A 21952-nucleotide genomic window follows, 5' to 3' on the forward strand; every position below is an offset into this window, starting at 1 on the left:
TTTATATGAATTTCCTGCACAGATTTATTTGCTTCAAATGTAATTTTTACTTATAATCGCAAAATTCAGTTACTCACTCACACCCAGTTATGAGCAGCCCATTTTGCCAACTTTGTCAGAAAAACGAGAAAAACGGGAGGGGTGTTAGAGTGTCAGACGCCGTCTACAGAGACATTGACTTATCCTCTTACTTTAACTTTTTTTCTTTTGTGATGAGATGTATGTCTTTTTCTCTTGCCATTTAAAATAATAATATACATGTTGTCTTAAATTTTGTAAAACGGCCATATGCCGTGGTTAGTACTCGCGATTTCCAGAGGATAGGAAACCAAATAAAAAAGCTTGTACAGTGAAATTAACTTACAATAGTTGACAAAAATGCAAACAAAGGAAAAATGAAAAATTGCAGTTACTGTCCTTTCCTTTACCTGCCCACGGCAGTGCAGTCGTATTTAAATTTGTGGTCTCCAAACTCGGACCAGTGACATAACGCTGCAGTTTTCCAGTTATTAAATTGAATTTAACCTAGAATTTTCACTAGATAGGAACTTATAATTCCTGCTAAAATTTTCTTAGAAATCGCTTTAGGTATCTTATCTACTTTTATAAAAATAGATGAGTAAAAGGGTAGAATTTCTTACTATCAACTGACAACGTGTTAAGGATTTACTTCAATTGTTCTGTTCCATATTCAATTCTCGCTAAATAATAGGTTGAAAATTTACTTACAGCCATTCGTCAGTGGCCCTTGTTTTTAATTAACACTCGCTAAACACTTATAATTTTAGATTTAAACTGTCTCAAAAACGATTCTTAAATAGAAGAGATTAAACCTATGACCTTGATTTACTATATAAATTTAGACTATCTTTTTTGGTCGTCTTAATAACTTTAAAAATACTTAAAATCCTAAAAAGAGTAGAGAACTTAATGAAAAAGAAAAGAAAAAGAAAAACACGTGCACAACAATATTGCTCAATGTTGTTAATGAAACGTTGGGAAGATTAACCACTATCGGTTACAACCTTTTTTGCAGCATTGACAGATGCTCGTGCACAGCAATGGGAAAATGCTGGCGTGCTGTGCTGGCCAACACTATAATTCATTTTTAGGAAATGTCGGAAACGAAACATTTCAGGATTGCAGAATGTCCTGTAAAATTAGATCGGCCGTCATCAAACGGGAACCTTTTTTTTGTAATATTAGTGGATATTCAAACCCAGCATTGGCCAGTGTTGCCGTGCTGTATTGGTGGCTTGGTGGCATGTGTTTATACATTTTTTAGTATCACAAGAATTTTTTTTTTTTTTTTTTTTTTGCAACTGATTGCAAAGCAGTCGTTTGTGTCTGTATTTTGGTTAAAATAGTTTGTCATTGTCGTCTCTCCCATTGCTGTTAGGCGTTCTGTTAGGGGAGGGGACTCTTTGTCCCATTGCTCGCTCATGGCGTTGATGAATGAAGTCTAGCTTTGTACACGAAAAGTGAAGAATGTTTACAAAAAAAAATTGAATTTAATTTTCCTCATATTCAGTTGTGTTTATGATTAATTGAGAAAAATAAAGAGAAATATATTTTATTGACGTTGTCCTTGAAACGAAAACTGACTTCACGTAAGGCCAGGGCCTGATTACTGAATAGGCCAATTAGACTCTGGTGTAAGCCCCACGTTTTAGAGGCCCTAAATGGTTAAAATTGTTTGAGCCAATGACTAAAATTTTAAGATTTGACTACTGGGATCCCCGAAAGAATGTTTGGATTAGCCCTCCCGATATTTGAATCGAGCCCAGCGTAAGGCAGTCTGTAGTTTACTTTGAATTTAGTTCTTCTAGTTAAAAAAGTAAATGGAAATGCTAGATTTGTTTTAATCGAAAAAAATGTGAAATAGAAAAGCCATTATTTGAAACTTCTTAATATTTAAGTCTACTCAAGCATGAGATAGACGACGACTTTTAACTGCAAGCGCGTGCGCAGTGAGAAAAGAATCAACACGGTTTTTAGGTGTAGTAGTCTTCAACCAACACAAATCAGAAGCCAGGAGAGTCGTAGTATCAACAAAGTTTAGATAAAGTGTGTATTCTCGTATCTCGTGGTTTTTGCACGCTACGTAGCTAAAACATATTTGTTTATAATTTTTCATTTCAATTAATTTGTTAATTTCTGCGGTCACAATTTTAAAAGTAAAAAATTGTGGGAAAATTAATAACGTCGTGTTTTGTTCCGATCCTTGTTGTTGTTTTGCGAGCTTCATTCATACCTCAAGAAACACGTTTCGCCATATGGCTGTTTCGATAAGACGTTTATAAAATATTATTTCAGCGTCGCTTTACAGGTAAGTGATGTTTTGCAGTCATTTTTGCCCATATGTGATACTAAGGAATGTGATATAAGTGTTGTTAACATTAGGGCATTTAAATATTGTTATTTTCCTGACAATGCATGCACATGTATCATGTAATATTTATGTAAAATTTCAACAATTTAGCTTGTTATGGACAATGTATTTTTGCATTTTGAGTTGAAATGATGTAATTTGAGCTAGTTATTTGTTTGCCATGCTTTGAGAATTACGTTTCAATTAAGCACTCCCAAAGGCCGACTGGTGAAAAATTTAGTGACCCTGAAAATGTGGTACTGTAGCGGCGTTTTGTATTGCTATGGTTTTTAAGTTTTTCTTGAACTGATGTGTCATCGAGATAAAACTTTTGCTAAAAAATTGTTTTCTCTTTGAATTTCTGCCTGTCGGTCGGTTATGACGTTACTTACCTGTCGCCAATTTAAAGGTACGTTCGTTAACTCGAATAATATAAAGTGTGAAATCGGTGTGTGTTTCGTCGCTGTGAATGTTTTATTTCTTGTGTATTTTTATTTTAGTGACTTGTTATTATTGCATAAATGAATTTGTATTTAGTATTCAAATTAATTAGTGTTCCCCCAGACCCAAAAGGGGGCAGGGCGATTTCAGATCTAAGGGCTCTTTTATTCATTTACAAAGCAAATTTTGTTGCCGATTTTAGGCGATTTTTTTTACATTTTTGTATATTGTATGCAGGGCTCGAAAATATCATATTTTTGAAAATATCCTATATTTTGATACATATCCGATATTTTCAATCAACACAAACTAAAGTCCTCAAAATAGTAAAAACATTTTCAAATCACTCTTTCTTTTCTTATATTGTTATTATTATATAATATTTCATCTAACATTTTTATCAATTTTTATGGAGTTAATTTAGCATTAGATGTTTTACTCATATTTCTTCAGCTAACTACTTTTACAGTTATACAATTCAGAAATAAAGAACATCTATTAGTCGGTGCAGTCATAAGACATTTATTTTTTTCTGACCAACGGCTAACATTGAATTTGGCACTTTTAATATGTATTAAATTTTTTACATTACTAATAACTTTCTAAATCTATATAAATAAAACAAAGAATATGTATATGTGTATGTATGTATGTATATATATATGCGTATATATATATATATATATATATATGTATGTTCCCTATACAAATCCAGTTTTCGTCAGATCTTGACCAAATTTGGCAAGAAGGTACTTGGGCACCCGAGAAGGAACGTAGAGGGGTTTTCTAATGCCAAAAAAGAACCGAGCCATTCTAATTTTAATTTTAGGACCTGAAAATGGCATTTAATGGCTCCTTTTACTGGAAATTATCGAATTTCTTTGATTCATGTCCCATTTGAAAGCCCGCAAAATACACCCATGCAGTACATTCCGTTTCTTCGAATTAAAAAAGAAAAAGCTGTAAAATCATAGGGAGAAAATTTAAATTGCTACTAAGCCTAATGGAACAGAAATTTTATATCGGGAAAATTATCGTTTGCTCAATCTCATTTTTAATTAGCGTGAATAAAGTTTTAGAAGGTCGCCACTTTTTTTTTTCTCAACCGCGACAAAATAAAATTTTGTTTTTGTTTCGAGGTAAAAATTTCTTGATTATAATTGCCGATTTATCTTTCTTTTTTTTTTGTACCACCAGCAGAAGATAATCAGGACATTTGCGTTTAATTTTCTCAGGAATTTTCGATTTGACGTTTTTTTCTTTTAAGAATGATTGTTTTGAACGGGAAACTTTTTTTTCCCTCCTCTAAGTCGAGCCTGGTTGTTGAACATACGTCACTTGATATAACTTTTATTTTCGAGATAGACCATGCAAAGCTGGGCAATGCAGCTAGTATAAAATAAAAAAGGAATATTATATTTTGTTACATTAATTATGTAATAAATACATCATAAAAATATAGTACAAAACTTTTTGATTATTTAAATAACGAATGAACAATATTACTATGATTAATACAATTTGTATATTGAACATACCATAGTCAAAAAAATAAATATCGAAAGTATCAAAATACAGTAGAGTACCTTTATAACGCCGACCTATATAACGCAATTCTCTATAAACTGCACAACTTTCCAGAAGTAAACAATGGGTTTTGAGATTTAAAAAATCCCTCTATTTTGAGTAGCAAACATAAAAATTGTTAGGCAAATCAAATTTTGAAACAGTTTTTCATCTTTCCATTATAATTCAAAGCTTTTAAATGAACATTATACAAATACAAAAGTGAGGACCAGCAACAGGCTGTGAGCCCAGCTAGACTGGTCCTAGTCAATTTACAATCCCCAGTGAAGATCAATGGCCCTCTTAAAACTGTCATTACCACCTCTTCCGGTAAGCTGTTCCAAGGTTCCACTACCCCTGCTAAAATAATAATTTTTCCTAATATCCATGTTAGCCTGAGATTTAAATAGCTTAAAACAATGACCCCTTGTCCTGTTTTCAGTGCTAAACTTTAGCCCCGTAACATCTTTCGTTTTAATAAATTTAAACAGCTGAATCATGTCCCCTCGGTCTCTTCTTTGCTCAAGACTGTACATTTTTAGCCTTCTAAGCCTGGAATCATAATCTAAGTGGGAAAGTCCACTTATTAGCCTTGTAGCTCGCCTTTGAACCCTTTCCAATACATTAATGTCTTTCTTAAGTCTTATTATTCACAGTAAAAAGAAAATACGAGATGGCTCTTGAAAATGCGCCTGTTATGCGAACCATAAAGTTACATGAAGTGCAAGATAATTCACTTTCTTTTGATTGTGAATCATATCTATTTGTGAATGACTAATTCTATAATTAGTGCTTTACTACTCATTGCAGATAAAACCCATTCTGAAGTGCTAATATATAGATATATTCTGAATATTAGTTTCAAAATTTGTGAAATGACCTATATAACGCCAAAACCTGTATAATGCAAAAGCTCTGGTCCCAAAAGGTGGGCGTTATAATGGTCTTCTACTGTATCATGATATTTTCAAAATAAATATTGGATATATATCATGATATACAGGGTGTCTCAAAAGGTCGTTTACAAACTTAACATGCTGGTCTGTCATATCATGATGAACAAGATTTACATAGGAACATGTGTTCGCAAACGCAATGCTGGCGCACTCCATGCACACAAAGTCGGACACTAACGGATGCACAACATGTCACATATCTGTTATACAAAGACGGTTTTATACAACATTTTAGTCTTTTAGGAAAGCTTAAAGCAGTTGCTAAAATTTGAGTCCTGCCAGCTCTCATAATCACGTTGCAACGACAACGCAGGGATCAGAGAAATCTTGTCAGAATGGATCGTTATTACGACGGTCGGTACTTCGTTCGTTGCGACGGTGTCTGACAGTTAAAGGCAGCAAATTTCAACAACAGCTATAATCCTTCCTTGAAAACTAAAATGTTGTGTAAAATCGTCTTTGTGTAATAAATATGCAACATGTTCTGCATCCGTTAGTGCCTGACTTGGTGTGCGTAGTGCGCCAGCATTGGGCTTGCGAACGTATGTTACTATGTAAATCTTGTTCATCATGATATGGCAGACCAGCATGTTAAGTTTGTAAACGACCTTTTGGGACACCCTGTATATCGACGAACCCTGATTGTATGCATACATCATAGAAATATAGTACACCAAGTATACTATACAGTAGGCGCCGCTTAATGTGATCACTTTGGGACAAATACAATTTGATAACAATAACTGACTGATAACATTAACCGAAAAGAATCCAGGAGACACAAAATAATGATTTTTTTCCAATTAAGATACATTTATTTTGGCAACCTCAAATTAAAATCACAGTGACTCAACTGAACGCAATTTCAAATTATAAATTATTAAATTAACAGAATGGAAATATCTGAATTATAAAAAGTTAAAGCTAAATTATGCAATTTTTAATCGCATGGTAATAGGCGAAGTAAAACATGACCGTTTTCCCTGACATTCGTAAACCAGTTTCAAAGCACATTCGGCTTTTCTATCTTTTCCAGCATGGTTTTGCTTGTTGTTTAAATTTTAATTTAACTTTGCTTTGTTTTCAATCTCGACACAATTCTTTAATAGTTTACAAAGCAATGGCAACAATGGAGATCCTACATCAATGCCATGTCCAGCGACTGATTTTTTTTAGGTGCAAAAGAAAGTTTTCTTATGGGGAGTCTGTGGTCACTGGGGGCGAACTTTCTGTAGCTTCGTTCCTAGAAAAATTTTGAACTGCTATTGAAAACCACAAATTGCTACACAGAAAGTTAGTCTCGTCAGGATTTGCCTATGTATTTCTGTTAATTGAGGAATGATAACGGGGGAAAATTGAAAGTTTACGAAAAAGTGATGACAATAAACAAAGACGGATTACAATATCCGACTTTTTCAACGTGTGTTAACATAGAAGTGTTCCGGGACTTCGTGATTCTGATAACATTAAGCGAATGATAACATTAACCGTGATCACATTAAGCGGCGCCTACTGTATATATTTTTTAATAGTAATTATTTTTTGAGTAATGATTTTTTAAGAAAACATATAATAATAAATTTTTTAAATGGTTCATAAAAACTGAAATTCTGATTTAAATTCAAATAAAATTGTAGTCGACAAGGGACATGAGTTACGTTTCAAGGTCAGGCTTGCCTGAATCTTTAGTTTGCTTTTGTGATCAAGTTTTGCATTTTTAACTTCAAAGAGATAAGCAAGGAGCAAGCACTGAGAAAGGTAAATACGAGAGCATGGCGTAGCACCCTCTTGAAACTGTTGGGGGGGGGGGGGAGAGATACTATTAATTAAACACCTTTAGGAAACAAAAATGACCTGCATCGGAGTTATAATAAGCGTAAATATGGGATATTCATTGCATTATTTTCTATATCTTTTTATAGATTTCAATATGTTTCAAATTAAAAAAAAATATATATTTATAGCCACATTCCATAATGGTCAAAATTGTCTTGAATTGTTTGTGAATCTATTTCAGCAAACAATTTCAGTCAAGTAATTATATATTTACAAAATATTTTTAAACCTGCAATTGTAGATGTGCTGTTTGTCAAACCGAGCAAATGTTCACTCTACCATTCCTAATACATGTACTTTAGTCGAATTGAAATGTTTTCCCTGATAGCTTCTTGTTTTGAGACCTCGAACATCACCTTTTCTCATCACTATCATTTGGCATGTCATCTGGTTGAAATTTGATCGCATTCTTCAATTGGTGGTCTGTCAGACCTCCCTTGCAGTGCTGCAATTTTCGGCAGTAGTACACGCTTACATTAGAATTGGGGAGATCGATTTATTTATCTAATCTGCATTATGCAGAAGAGATGCAAAACATTCAATACGAGGTTGATAATTTTTTTAAATGTTTGCAAAAGTTACACAATAAATGTTGGGGGGGGGGGGGGGGTTGTCCTATTTGTCCACCCCGGAAAAACCGCCAAAAAAAAAACAGTCTTGGACAAAATGTCATTTTGTCCATTTCGTCCACTTTATCAGTAAACTGAAAGTTCTGAGTTAAAAATTTGAACTTTTAAAATAATAAATAATTGTATAGATTTTTCCTATTCGAGTAATATTTTAATATAAAAATAACTATATAAACAATTGATTTTAAAATATTTTAAAGTGAAAATAAAAAATAAAGTAAGATCACTTAAAGTTTAAAGAAGTGTGTTAATAATCAAATGAGTGTTAAATTATAATGCACGTAATTGCATTTATAAAACAAGCACATCAACTGTAAATTTTCAGATGTTTATCTGTGATATGGAGGCTTATTACCCATAATAAGTGCTTTTATAAAATTAAAAATTTGAAATTAAAACTTTTTAAAGGTTGGAGTTTCAAAACATTAAAAATCATATTTAAAAAAAAAAAGAAAAACTACTTGATATTAATAAAAGAAATGTTGGCATGAAGCTGTGGCGTAGCTACACTTTCTGCCGCTCTGAGCGGTTCCTCAATTTGCCGCCCTTTTGATGGGAAATATTTAATACATTAAAGAGTCAAATTAAGTGTTTTAGGAAAATTTTAACGGAGCCCCACTGAAAAATTCCCAAAGTTAAGTCAAAATTCGGAATTTCAAGCGATATTTCGTAACGCTTATAGAAAAGAATCTATGAACTCCCTCCAGATTTTTTTTTCAAAATTAAAATCAGTTTTATGCTTTCTTTGATGAGGTTAGGGGATTGGGACTTCTCAAGGAAATTTGCCGAAATTGAAGTCTCAAAAAAGCAATTTTAGGCTATCTTTGGATACGTGAAGATATTGGAAGGTTCAGCGGCGCTGTCCGGAAAACCTTTCAACTAAACCGAAAAAGACGTAAGTTTAGGCTGTATCTAGTAGTGTAAGGGCCTCCCCTAACTCTTACAAAGACTGGATTTTCCTCTCGAAATACTTTCACACTTTCAATTCAATTTTAAAATGTCTTTGATGATGTTAAAGAGAATAGGGAACGTTCGGGAGCTCTCTAGAAATTTTCCAAAGCCGAAGTTTCAAAGACACATTGTAGGCTATCTTTGGCATAAGTTTTCAACTATTTTCAAAAATGTTGGGAAGTCAGATGGTTTTCCCAACTCCCAATAAAACCTTTTGAAAATGACGTCCTAAAAACGCGACTTAACTGTAGTTTGATGCCCCAAAGCAGAATACTTGACGATGTTCTGCAACGTAAAACCATTTGACCAAAATTGTTCTGCAAGTACTTCAAGCTACACATAAGCAACAAACGTGAGCTTTTCCACAAATCAGAAACCCTAAATCAAAATTGTTTTATACAGAAGGTTTTTTTTTTTTTTTCTTTCAGTTCTTAAAACTTTACTGATGCTATGCATTTCTGTGGAACTTAAACCAATTGAGATTCTCCAAAAATATTTTATATGCTTTCTAAAATGAATAGAAAGAACAAAGATACAAAATTTTATAAAAATCCGAACCTAGGTGTCAAACTACGTTTTTTTGGTTAATTTTACATAGCATGAAGGAGAAATAAAAATAATATTAGTGAGTAAATAAATTACTAAAATAGTAATCAAGAAAGATACAAAAAATCGTAAATAAAATGAGTCGAGTTAGGGAAGTCAATAATAAAACACTTCAAAACTTTCTAAATAATTGAAATATTTTGAGGATGCAAAAGGATTAAATCTCAAACAAGACACACAATTTTCAACAATGGACATGTTTCAATATTGGCATGTTTCCAAAACATATGTTTATGGAGGAAATTGCAATGGATGAAGGTTGATTTTGAAAAATAAGGGAAAGGGGATCCAAAAACGCTAGAGAAATCAGAACATTTTCAGATTTAGAAAATAAAATTTCTTCAGAAAATCTGCAGGAACTGCCGATTTTCTACAAATATCTCCCGACTCAAGAGAGCACTTTGCACAAATTCTGCAGATTTCTTTAAGTTTGAAGTAAATCTAAAGTTCCTGCAGATGACTATGCAAATTCAACATTTCTTGTGAGCTTTCCGTCAAATTATCGTAATTTCCGAGAATTTTAGATTTTTTTTCTAATTTAAAAAAATCTGCAGAATTTGTGCAAAATTTTATCTTGATTTGGAAAATCTACAGCTGCTGCAGATTTTCTGCAGAAATTTCAGAAATCTGTAGAATTTCTGCAGAATATTTGTCTGAGTTTTCCTCTCACATTTGAACAGAATTGTTCTGCAGCTCAGGCATCTGTTCTGCGACGTACGTCGCAAATTTAGTAGTCTTCTGCTTTGGGGGTTTGATGGACAACATCATGAGAGAGAGTTTGGAGGTGGTTTTCCCACCTAAAATCTTTTTTGAAACTGTTGCTCATTTTAAGCTCTTCATCACTGAGAAAAAAAGACTTTGTGGTTTTCTCTCAGAAATCTCTAAAACGAAATTTGGAGCCAACTATGATGACGTTAGGTGATTTCGTGTACATTTCGGGTCACTACCCTTAGAATTTATCTGAAATTTAAATTTCTAAAAACCAACCTTCAGCTATTTTTGGCGACATTGGATGCGATGGGGATTTTAAAGTTCGAAGTTGATGTCCTTAATACACATCTATCTTAAATTACGTTACAGGAAGGATCAGGGCTTGACTGCCCTCAGGAATTTGCTGGTATTGAAAATTTAAATACTCAATTTTAGGCTAAAAGATGAGATGTACAGGGATGGGGGGGGCCCTTGGAAATGTTTCGAGACTCAAGGCCTAAAACTGCACTTTTGGGCTGTTTGGTGACGTTAAGGGAAAGAAAGGTGTGACTGTTCTTCCCGAAAAATGTTGACACCGCCCTCAGTCTGTAGCTTCAGATGTAGGAAGAGAAAAACACTTTAATGCTGAGATGTACACAAGAACAACACGTTTTGTGTTTGAGTAATTTTATTATCGTAGTTGTACCACAACCTTAGAATTCAGACTTTTTTCTGATTTCAAAAAAGCTCGAAAGCATGATTTACTTATTGAGGATACGCGTTAAATTTTTTCGCATCAAAAGTGTGAAATTGCCGCCCCCCAAAAAGTGCCGCCCAGGGCGGACTGCCCCCTCCACCCCTCCCTAGCTATGCCACTGACATGAACTGAAATCTGTTCTTGCAATACAAATACAAATGTGATGATCAGCAACTCAGGCTCTGACTAGGCTGATCCCTAGTCAATTTATTAGTCCCCAATGAAGATTAATGGGCCTTTCAAAACTATCTACCCTCTTGCCTATTACCCTCTTCCGGTAAACTGTTCTGAGTACCCATAACCCTACTCAAGTAGTAATTTTTCTTAATTTGTATGACATTAACATATCCATAAAATATGCTGATTACATAAATGTTTTACTATGAGGTGACATCAATAAAAACTCTAAAAACTCGAAAAATATAACAGTTATAAAATATTCTTAGTTTATAAATCTTTGTTTTGTATGTATGTCTCCAAGCATTTCTTTTGACTTTCCCATTGAGTTTATTTTCTACTATTGTATAATAGTCTAATCATGCCCAATAGCTTATTCACATGGTTAAATTTTATTACTTTTAAGTAAATTATGTGATCTAAAATTACCTGCATCAATGTGTAATTATTATTATTATTATTATAATTTTTTTGATTTATGAAATTCTAAAGCTAATGATTCTATTTTAATTAAATGATTAATACATTTTAGAAAATGTATTAGAATAATATACTAATATTATTACACCATAACAAGAAATGTTTGTATGCATAATCAGATTATTTTTCATTTTGTCCATTTTGTCTATTTCGTCCAGTTTTGTACATTTTGTCCAGTTTCTTCCGGCGTCCCGGACTTTCTACGAAAAATTGGACTGACAAAATAGCAACCCTGGGGGGGAGGGGATGAAGACTGCTTTAGACTAATACGCAAAAAAAGAAGGACCTGTCAAATTTTTTTAGTAACATGCTAAATTCAATTTTCTGGTTTTAAAATTTTCTGTACATATTAAATAATTAAAATAAAATCGTGAATAAATGGTAGTTTTATTTTTATTACATGTAGTAAAATATTTACTGCAGCATGTGATTTTTCTCAAAATCTTAAGGCTCTAGCAGAATTTCCTCAGAAAAGGTAAATTGGAATTTTTAATTAAAAAATATTTAAAAAAATCTAAGAGAAATAAATGACAGGAAGTTTATTAAAAAAAAAAAAAAAAAGTAGCGTGGTCTCTGAGATGTCATGTCTCCTGTTATGTCTTACTTTTTCACCTCCCCTGTTATGGGTGAAATATGAGGCTTGTGCAAAATGTTTTAAATATTTAGATAAAAACCTTTGATATTTTTTAAGGTTTCTGTTTCACAAATGTACTGTAGTTTTCTTAGAATTTTATCAATCTTTTCTTCCTCATAGGGTTATTAAAGGTATAGTGCAGAATAGCATAAAACTAGCTGGGATCAAAATGAATTTTTTTTATCCCTACTTCAAAAATTAAACTTCAGTTTGTTCAATGTGTGCAAAAAGCTTTGTACTATAATTAAAAGTCCTCTTTTTTTTTTCATTTCGCAATCTTGAATATTTTATTCATAAAACTTTTGCCTCAATAAAAAGTGACTCAGATTAAGAGTTAATGAAATCCACTATTGTAATATTTTTATTTCCAGCAGTGGATTTGATAACTATGTCCAAAATAGTTCCATATAGTTCCTTTTATTATTTTATATATAAAGTGCTTGAAACTTCTTGAGTTATCTAACACCGCACCTTCTGCATCATTATAATCTGATTTTATTTCACGTATGTATCTTCAAAATGGGAAAATAGCGAAAAATTAGAAAGCTGTCCTCGAATTCAGCTCCCCCAACGGAATGACCATGCTTCATTTTTTTTTTCTGAGAAAACATGTCTGTACCGTCTGCTCATATATATATATATATATATATATATATATATATATATATATATATATATATATATATATATACTCTGTCACAAAAAAAATATATGCACCTAGAAGCATTAGAGCCACAATCATGAAACTCGACACAAATGCAGTTTGGTAGCCGATATGCAAATGATTAAAATTTCAGCGCCAATGAAACAAGGCTAAGCTGAATTTTTAATCATCTTATCTCTTTATACACTACATGGCTGCCAAGTTTTGTGAGTGTAGCTCAATTTCTTCTGGATGCATATATTTTTTAGCGACAGAGTGTATATATATGCTCATATATACACCATGTGGTAATTGATTACTTCCATACCAGGCATTTGTATATTCATTACATTCTCTCCCCATTTTTTATCTTTTCTAAATTTGGCTGCCACTTCAAAGTATGCATTATTTGGATTTGTAGTGAGTTTGCCTAACTATCCATTTGGTATTGCTTTATAGTTCTGGTACTTCATACTTTTTTTCCAATGCTGATGAGATCAATCTCAAAGCAGCCTCTCTTTTCTTTTCTTGTTTTTTTTTTGGCTTTGTTTATTTTTTTTCCTCCCCCCCCCTTTATTTTAAATGTTTTTTTTTTTTTCAATTTTTTGTTACTTACCATTATATATATATATATATATATATATAAACATTAATAGAACAATAAACAGTCATGGTTACAACACAGATAAATGACAAGAGATGAAGCCAGTACTCTTCAGCAGTGCAAACTTCATCCTATGGTCGAAAGACCAAAAATTTTAATACTAAAACTGAGAATTGGATGTCCAATTCCGAAAAAGTTAACATTCATGATTACATAGGGCAAAAGCACCACATGTAAAAAATGAATGCAGATTTTTAGAACTAAGAACCTAAAACTAAGCACTGGGGTTTCGTCTCGGACATTAGAAGCCAAGGCTATCAATAATGTCCCTCCACCGTACCGCCAGCAAAAATCAAAAGTCTTACCTTTTTTTTACCGGGTGTAAAAGTAAAATCCACGTCCATCGGGACCATTTCCGTGCCAGTCGATAAAAATATTTTTGGTCCCAAGTCTTTTCATGTGTATCTACCATACTAGGATTGGCAATCTGCCTTAAAATCGGGGTTCTGGAGCGAGGAATTGTGGACCTTATCCCCCCTTGTTCCCCTGGAAACATGCATAGACTTTGGCTCTTGCATCTGAACTGAGTTTGTCTTTGCTGTCGACTTGGTGGTGTGATCTGAAATTTCCTCGTTGGGAAGCGGCGCAGGCAGGATTTCCAATGATTTCTTTCCACTTGGCTTTTATTTTTCAACTTATGTACTTGTTAAATGGCATTTTGAATTTGTGTGAAGAATCTTGTGTTTGTTTTTTATATCTCATTCATTTTCAGGTCAGATACTTTAATTAAAAATTTTGAAAGAAATTTCTTTAGTCATTTATTTATGGCTTACATTGAAACATTTTGATGTTTTCTGAAGGTTTACTGAAAAATTAGCAGTACTAATGTCTAGAGGTAGAGGGGGTGTGACACTCTCTGCCCCCCCCCTCTTATGAGGATCTATGAGCAGTGTTAAGGAGCTTGGCACATTTTAATTTTGCCAGTTACCTTTGCAGTAATTGAAAGGGCTATCAACATTTTCAATTAAATTTACTGTAAAAAAGAAAACTTAAATCTGAAAAAGCGGCTGAGCTGGCATGTTCTAGTTTCTACTATGATGAAAAGAAAAATGATTGAAATAAAAACTAAAACTGAATGAAGGAAATATTAAACCAGAAAACAATCATTTACTACTGAGAGCTTAGGTTAAAAACAGTTTTGTGTAATTTAAACTCTAAGCCTGACCCGAAAATATCTGACCCTAATTCTGTCTACAAACCAGTTCTTTAGATTTTTAAACAATTGCAGACATGTGCTTGGGAATTTTGGCATGATGCATTTTCGCTGTTGACCTTTTTTTCCCCCTTTTCAATTGATTTTAAATGCATTGAAAGAAAACCAATTTTATTGTTTTGTGAAAGAAACATTTTTTTAGCCTATTTGGCTGAAAGCAATATCAAAAATTTATAATGTATTTTATTTGATGCTTAAGAAAGGTAGCATTAAACATTTTAAATTGAGACCTAATTTTTCTTCTTATTTTTTCTTTTCTAAATGTTCTTTTATAATTTCTTTTAAACAGGATTGTGAACACTGCAATTAAGAATTTTTGAATTACAGTGAAGCACACCGTTGTTACGTTTTTGAAGGGACTGTGAAAAAACGTACCGTATAATAGGTAGGGGAAGGTGGCACCTTGGGACACTTTTTAGATAATGATTTTTAGAAATTTTATTTTCAAACCAATTTTCACCTGACTTAGCTGAACATGCAATTTAAACACTTTTGCTTCAATGAAAATTTATTTTACTCCATTATTTCATCAAATCAAGTTTTCATAAAAAAAATTAAAAAATCATTACAACGTCCCAACCTACCCCACCAGGTGGGGATCTTGAGATACCCGCAATAATCCTAATAATGGTCATCTTAAATAATTGAAATCTTATTACTTAGAACATTTTCTGCTGCTGTTTCAAGAACAGACGCATCAACAGCAGGGAACTTCCTATTTTCTTTTCTAGATCTCACTATTTCTGTCAGCCGTTTGGATTCTGTCAGATAGCCGAAGATCCATCCAGTACCTCTCTAATTGGCATAAAGTGGGTGATGGTACTGGTGTTTCTATTATTAACAAACTGGAGCATATTTCTTCTTTTCGAGAGGTGCATTTTCAGTGGATTCCATCTCACGTTGATGTACACGGTAACGAGATGGCCGATATCTTGGCTAAAAAAGGGACTGGTGAACCATTATATACACCTGGTTCTTTGACTTACTTGGAGCTATTTTCTAAGGCTAAAAGAGATGCAAAGTCCTCCTGGACTACCAGGCGAAGTGCCCGGGAGGTGCATTATCTCTCAAGTGTGGTAGGCGAGATCAGACGACCATCACTAGGCTCGTTAGTGGACACCTAAAATCATTGACTTATTGCAATGGAAAAAAGACTTTTCCAACCTGTGTGAAGTGTGCCGACCATCAGGCCACCCCCGAACATATACTGAATTGTCTGGGACTTTCAAGATTGGATGTTTTGGCGGATCCAATGTTGGTGTTGGATTTTTTGAGAGTGACGAATTTCATAGACCTGGTTTAGCGCTGCAAAACACTGGAGATTTGCAACAACACTATTTCTGTTATTTTAATATTTTTTTTTACTTCATTTAAACTCATCAGCTTTATTAAGTACATTGAAATAGGCTTTTTCTGCACTGTACATTGGTGGAGCAACTTGTTACAGTGTCCCAACCTTCTTCACTTGGATTATTATGTATTAACATTTTGAAAGTTCGACTTATCAGCACAATACATTTTTTGACCTTTAAATTATTATGAAAGGACATATTTTAATTCCTACATGCTCTCTCTGATTGAAATTATTTCATTTCCAGCTTAAAAATTTTAACAATGAAACCACCTTGAATGCAACTCGGAACCTTTCAAAACAAACAAAATTAGATCAGTCTTTAACTGTTCTTGTCAGAAATTCCAAAGTACGCAGAAGAGTAGATCCTGCTCTCACCGATGCTGTCCTATGAGAATGAATTTCTGTTTACAAAATTAAAGCTGAATTTTATGGTGTCCCAAGGTGTGCCATGTCCTAAGGTCCTTCCCCTATAAGTTAATGTGTATTAGACTCTGCAGGGGCCAGTTTAAAAAAGTATAATTCATAAAAATGTATAAAAGAGAAACATATAAGCGGTGCTTCACTGTAGTATCACAATCCCCCCCCCCCTTTGGAATTAATGCTTTCATTTTTGTCTCCATCATCAATGATCTCATATCATTGTGCAATTAAGAAGTCCAGGGCCCCTTGATAGTAGTCCAGCCCCTAGCAATGCAAAAGCTAGAAAAATTAGTTAATAAAAATTATCAGTTAAATTAATCTTCTAAAAACAACACGGAATTGAACAAAACCAATCGCTCGAGAACATAAAAACAGCACTGAAATGCGAGCTTGAAAGAAACATAGGTTTAGTATTGTGTTGTTTACTGTTCAGTCAGGTTGAAACCTGTGGTAAGGATGGGGAAGGGGTGGGTGGGAAGGTAGTGAGTCACTGGGGGGGGGGGGCTCCCGCACCCTGAGCACCACGGGGCCCGTGAGAACGTGAGCGACTGACTCTAGGCAGGCACCGCACCACGGTTCTTGGAAATTTCCACAACCACACCACCGCTCAGTGTTTACAATTGGTTTAGAGTAAAGTTAAACTAATCATTCTCTGCACATTAAGCATGTCACGCTGATAAAAAGAGCAGCTGTAAAGCATTTGAACTTAATCTGTCATTTAAATTTTTAACAATGAGCGTACATTTTAAGCACTGGAATGTTTTTAATTTTGTTGGCCTCTTTGAGTCCGGGCCCCTATGCGTTTGCCCCCTCTGCCCCCCCCCCCTTGTCGCCAGTCCTGAGTATAAGTAATAATGGAAAAGCTTTAAATAGCAATGTGCAACAAATGATCAAAAAAATTTTAAAAATTCTCCTAGTAACCTTTTTTTAATTAACTTGATATTTCAAACTTTAAAATGTTTTGTTTGACAAAGTTTGGCAATAAACATTTAAATCCAGTGTCTATAATAGCCCTTAAAATAGGTTACCAAGAATTTAATTTGACCATTTTTGCTTAGTTTCAAGGAGTTATTTCCCCCACCCAAGTATGATATATATTGAGTGAAATATGGATGTGATTTTCAATCATATAAAGCTATTTGAAAAAAAATAAGATGTAAAAAAAAGCCAACCAAACATTTGGCTAACAAGTAGCAGAAGTAGGTGGTCCCAAGGACCACTGATTATTTATTTTATGGTGGTTTAAGGCAGGTTTCACTGGTCTGGGACCAGTGGACCAGCAATAATTCTGAACGTTGCCTCTCCTCTTCTCATTTCAAACTCGAAATTTCAACTCATGCCTGTACCCCCTCGGAACCAAACATCGATAATGGACTGCCCCTAAGTTATTTCATGAAGCACTATCTGCTGCATTTCTCAAGAAAATAAACTTTATTATTACCGATGAATTTTCAAAATACTTGTCGGGAAAATAGAAATCGTTTTTCCATGCTTTGTTCCGTACGAGAGATTACATTAAAACTGTCAAACTTTGCACCAAAGCCATACAAAATGTCTAGCTAATAAGACAAAAAATTTAAGAACTCATTTGAAAAAATTCTATCCGACTTCCTGTGTGAATTTTCTTGACCTGTTCCAAATCTGTTTATTTCAAGGTCAAAGGAGTACTTTTCTCAGCATCACCCCACCACTTAGCAGGCACCTTAGATTTTACCCTCCGGGGCGGAGGGGGGAGATCTGCGGTGGTAAAATGAGTACTGATTGAATAAAGATGAAATGAAGGAAAGAAAAGACAAAAATATTTGTCTGTAAATTTTCTTTTTAAAATTCTCCAAGAAGGAATTCTTGGAAGGTCTGTCTTCCAAGAATTCCTTCTTAGAAGAGAATTCGTTCTGGAAGGTTCTCTGTCTTCTATTAGGAAGATGGAGTTTGACCTGTTCTGAACCTGCTGGTTTCAGACAATAAAAGTATATTAAGAAGATATTTATAAGAGAAGTATTCAAGAATGTTTTATGACATTGTAAAAAAAAAAAAAAAAGCTGTAACAACTGGGGAAATCAATTTTTCATTTTGAGGAGCAGTACTGCTGTTCAAATTCTGATATTGAAGAGCAGTTCTGTAAAATTGAGGAGTAGTTTTATGACATTTGCTAAATGAAATTTTCAAGAAGAAAACAAACAAGTTTTAAGAAATGTAATAGATTTAATATGTGCAATTAAAAAGTCTCAAGCAATGACATCAGTTAAACTTTTATCACTTATCTTTTACAAAATAGAAGAACTGGTGCAAATGGGTGGTTCTAAAAACAATAAGAATCTTTAGGGTGTGAAAATTTCAAAAAGTTAAATTTATACCATTGGGGAAAAATTAAAACCATTTAACAGTGTATTTATTAATAAAAATATTCATCTAAAATCATTAAGTACAGTGCATCAACATCTAGTTTTGTCTTTCACAGTTAAAAAATATTCAGTTCTTTGTTTTTTTGCATAGCAAAATGTTTGATGCAATTTAGGATATTGTGTCGTGTTTCATTAGTTTGAATTCCAAGCTGGGAATTGCTGCATGGTCACTGTAAGAATTTGTTATTCTTGATGTGACAATATACAACCGTCAATGTAAATTACTTTTTTCTTTTTCTTTTTTTTAACAATGTCATAAATTCTTGAATGTCACTAAAATTTATCTTTTCTATTGGTCCCATGAATAGTTTATTTCTATCTTCTTTTTAAGTTTCGTAAACTTTGTTTATAGCTATAATTCACTATTGAAAATATTGCATTTTTTCAGTTTGAAATTGAAGCATTAAATGAGCAGGCAACATATAATCTTTATATCGTATGTAATTAAATGTATAGATAATCATCAGTAGTAATATTTGTCTGTCATATTGGTGTAGATGTCTTGTAAGAAAAATACTTTTTAGTCGATGAAACTTTCAAAATCATAATATGGACAAACACATAGCTGCATATAAGAGATAAGACCTAATTGATGAAAATAATAGTTTAAGTTTGAAACAATCCCAAATAATTCTCACCCTTTTTACTCAAAATAAAAACAAACAGGGAATTTAAATTAGGTGCAGGTTTTAACAGAAGTTTTAAACCTGTGCCCTGTTGTCCATTCATTTTATGGTTTTGACTATGCATTAGTTGTTATAGTCTGATTCTTACAAAATGACTTCTGATTATTTGAGGTTGAACTATTCCATTTGTTAAAATAGGGGCAAAGAAAACCTGTTTGCATTGCACTTAATGTTTTTTGGCATTGTGCCAATCTAAGAATTTCTCCTCTTTCAACCAAAATGTAAAAGAACTTTTCCAAGGTCACAAATATCTTTTTATCAGAGCCAGTCTATATAGGCAGTTTTTTTCCTTTGGTATTTTTTTTGGAGATGTTGTTTCTCAGTCATGCTGTAGTTGAGTTTTTTTTTTAGAATTTCACCCTATTAATAAAAGTGAGAGTAATATTCGGAATCATAAAGTAAATTATTGTAAGTTTTATTTTCGCTAAAATTTCATTGTTGCCGAATTTTAGCATTTTTCGGACCAGTAAATAAATAAATAGATAAAACTTAAAAAATAGCTTCAGAAATCTTAAATCTTTGAACCTAATGTGAATCCCTGCTTTGCCCATGCAATAGCAAGGTCCCGGGATGAAGCCCAGGGGCGGATCCAGAAGGTTTTGATAGGGGGTCAGGTTTTATTCGCCAGCATCATACCTCCTGTGTAAAAGTGTATCAGTTAAGCAGAGGATGGTGCACTCCTTATATGCTACGGCACCCCCCCCCCCAAAGATATCAAAACCCTTTTAAATTACAACCTGTACCTATAAAATTTTTCGAAGACGCAACCTGCGCCTTGATCATATTCCTTCAAAATTTCACCTAAAGTCATTACAGCTATGGAATAGCTGTAAAAAGTACACACAACACCACACACCACATGTGGTTTGAGGTGGAAGAGTCTTCTGAAAAAATGTTAAGCTCTTTATAGATAGTTATTCTTCAGAAAATGAACAAAAAACTCAAATTAGCAATAGCTCAATGAATAAACCCAGCCAATTCTTTGGATTATGACGTGCTGAGAAGAAATACCTTACAAAGCCAAGCAAAAAAAAGTTTTAATTGATTCCAAGTACTATTTTTACTGGATCTAAGAAACTGAAGTTAAAATTTTTGTCACAGGGGGGTCAGCTGACCCTTTGACCCTCCCCTGAATCCGCCCTTGATAAAGCCTCTGCCTTATTACCTATCGTATTAATTGGTCCTAATCATTAAAGTTTTGTACAGTAGGGCCCGGTATAATCATTAAATGTTTACATTGGGCCCCATTATCTAGTTCCTTTCTCCTGACTGGAGGAGAACATTGTTAGGGCCCTGGATTTAAGTTGTTCAACCTCCCTCAACTTTTTAACCAGATGGAAGTGGCTCCACACTTCTGTATTAAACAAGTATTAAATTATTTTCACACATTTTTCTTCAATTTATCTGAATTAGAAAAAAATATTTTTGAGGAGCTGGGCCCGAACCATCTAAGGTCTAACTATGGTATCAGTGAAAATCCATGAGGAAATTTAAATACATTTAAATTTTTAGTAATTTAACCCTCCTAGATCTACAAAACAGGGTGGATATTTACTCTAGGTAAACTAGGTTTTGAGAACTTTTAACCAGGTTTTCAGCACTTTTGCTATTCAAATTGTATTTTCAACAACTAAACCTTGACAAAATAGAAATTACTTCATCATTCCCTCTGGCATGAAAATACTATAAAACATTTCAAGTAGTTATGAATCTTTAATTAATTTTTTTTTTTCAATAACTAACAAAATAATATTTGCATTGATAATTTCAGTATCATTTATGTGTATAGCACATCATTTTAAAAATATCCATCTTAAAATTTATGTTGATGTATAAAGAATATCCATAATCAAAATTGTATTCAATAGCTTATTGGAAAACCACCCTCCCCTCCCCTTGCTCTTGAACAATGAGTAAAGCATGATGACAATGACAGCAAAGGTTAATTCTCTAGCCTGGCATTCCTGTAAGAAAAAATAGTACTGTAACACAAGTTTAAGGATTACTGTCTGTTTTCTGCTGACTCTTCATGGATTTTTTATTATTTTTTTCACTGTGAAAAAAAAGCCCAATTTTTGAATTTTTTAGTGTTTTTTGGCTCTACAAAAGTGAAATTTTCTTATGAATTAAGAGGTAATTTTATTTCATCTGACCCTACTATGTATCTTGAATATTTTCTACTCTTATTTTCTTTACACTAATTACTTCATATTTAATGAAAATGTCCTTTACAGTGGGTGAGAGCTCTTCTTGAAAGTTCAAGATGCAAGCTCAAGATGCTCAGGAGACTGCAAAGGTCAGTTTCTTTTCAGGTTTTATATCATATAAATCAAATATTTTCTTGCAGGAATCTAATTATTTTTCTTAACTAATTAGAATATTTCACCTTGGCTTCGTTCCTTGGTGTGTGTGTTTTATATTTTGCTGAAACGTTTTGGGAAATTTGAAAGCACATTTAAAGCAAACTTGTTATGTA

At 33.3% G+C, this 21952-nt stretch overlaps 1 protein-coding gene across 1 annotated transcript in view; it reads left to right on the forward strand.

Moving 5' to 3' along the window:
- The first annotated feature begins 2018 nt into the window (after nucleotides 1-2018).
- The window catches only part of LOC129218586 (la-related protein 1B-like), a 114502-nt gene continuing 94568 nt past the window's right edge, over nucleotides 2019-21952 (forward strand). The window contains exons 1-2 of the mRNA XM_054852901.1: nucleotides 2019-2329; nucleotides 21711-21772. Coding sequence (XP_054708876.1) covers nucleotides 21740-21772 — 33 coding nt within the window. The 5' untranslated portion in view covers nucleotides 2019-2329; nucleotides 21711-21739. The remainder of the gene's footprint in view (nucleotides 2330-21710; nucleotides 21773-21952) is intronic.

This window comes from Uloborus diversus, chromosome 3 (assembly GCF_026930045.1).
Source record: "Uloborus diversus isolate 005 chromosome 3, Udiv.v.3.1, whole genome shotgun sequence".
Taxonomy (NCBI): Eukaryota; Metazoa; Arthropoda; class Arachnida; order Araneae; family Uloboridae; genus Uloborus; species Uloborus diversus.